General features: G+C 55.0%; 1 protein-coding gene across 1 annotated transcript in view; it reads right to left on the reverse strand.

Annotated features, from left to right (window-relative positions):
* Positions 1 to 58: 58 nt before the first annotated feature.
* The window catches only part of AURANDRAFT_66647 (hypothetical protein), a gene marked incomplete at both ends in the record, with an annotated part of 2,896 nt that continues 1,753 nt past the window's right edge, over positions 59 to 1,201 (reverse strand). Inside the window, one exon of the mRNA XM_009041850.1 lies at positions 59 to 868. Coding sequence (XP_009040098.1) covers positions 59 to 868 — 810 coding nt within the window. The remainder of the gene's footprint in view (positions 869 to 1,201) is intronic.

Genomic DNA, 1,201 nt, shown 5'->3' on the forward strand with positions numbered 1-1,201 from the left:
GGTCCTACATAGGAGAGGCTAGTGCAGTCCGCGAACTTGGGCACTTTAGCTAAGCATTCTAAGCCGAGCTCCATTTGAAAGAGGACTGAGCTCGCTGGCTTGGGGCCCGAGAGAGGAAGGCAAGGCCACTATCAGGCCTCTGTTGAGCGGCCAGGGGGGGGTTCCGGGGGATGTTGCTCGGGGTCGAAATGGTGCTAGCGGGAGCGGACTCGGGCAGGCGCTTGGAGCTAAGGCTAGAAAGGCGCCGAAGACGGTCGGCCTTGTCCAGCACAGCACCGCTATTCCCGGCTGTATTGTCCATCGCATTGATTGCGTCACTATCAACACCAAGCTCGCGCTTAGAGGAGACGCCAGCGAGGGTCCCTTTCATTATATCCTTCAGAAGCGACTTGCGCCTGTTGGGCGTACTTTCTTCACCGGAAGAATCGTCCGAGGAGCTAGCCATCTCTGTCCGAAGAGGCGCAGCCCAACCAGGGGGCTGCACACAGAAAAGCAGCTCCGTGTGACCCACAATAATGGCGTCCCCGAGGCGCAAGCGAACCCGACCGCGTGCGTATTTACCAGAAATTATCGAGCCGCGTGAGCTACCCACATCATAGTAAAATGCGCGCGCTTCAAGTGTCTCCTCGTAGGCCAGCTCATTAGACTGCTTCGAGCGGCGCAGCGCTAGCGCTCGCTTCTGCTGCGAAACAACCGATGTGGAGACAGCTGTAGAATGGCCGTGCCAGTCGCTACACAAGCTAGGCGGACGAGCACACACAAAGCATCGGCACAAAGCACAGTATCGTCGACAGAGCGTGGCGTGCTCCCGGTCAAACTCATGATCTGTGCATGCTTCGCGGATGTGTGGATGGGGTTCAATCTCAACCTAAGTGCAGGAGTAGTTAATACGGGTAAGAATATGAATCATCAATGCCACAGTTGCAGCCTCTGGGGTATACAAACTGCCGGGTATGCCAAGCCCGGAATTATTGTTCTCTTAAAGTAGATTTGTCTACTCTGCGCAAGACAGTTCCATGTACTCGACTACACCGCTGGTCTGTGTGGAGCACAATTTCACAGCTCCCATGCCTTCCAACTTGATTCTTTCCGACGCGCAGAGTAGCCCAGACCTCCTTGCCAACAATGTTCCCCTTCTTGGGTTTGTGATGATCCTTTTTGCCTGTCTTTCGACTCAATTCAACCGCATTGCCCTTTCCAG

The sequence above is a fragment of the Aureococcus anophagefferens genome (genome assembly GCF_000186865.1).
Source record: "Aureococcus anophagefferens unplaced genomic scaffold AURANscaffold_24, whole genome shotgun sequence".
In the NCBI taxonomy this organism is placed as follows: Eukaryota; class Pelagophyceae; order Pelagomonadales; family Pelagomonadaceae; genus Aureococcus; species Aureococcus anophagefferens.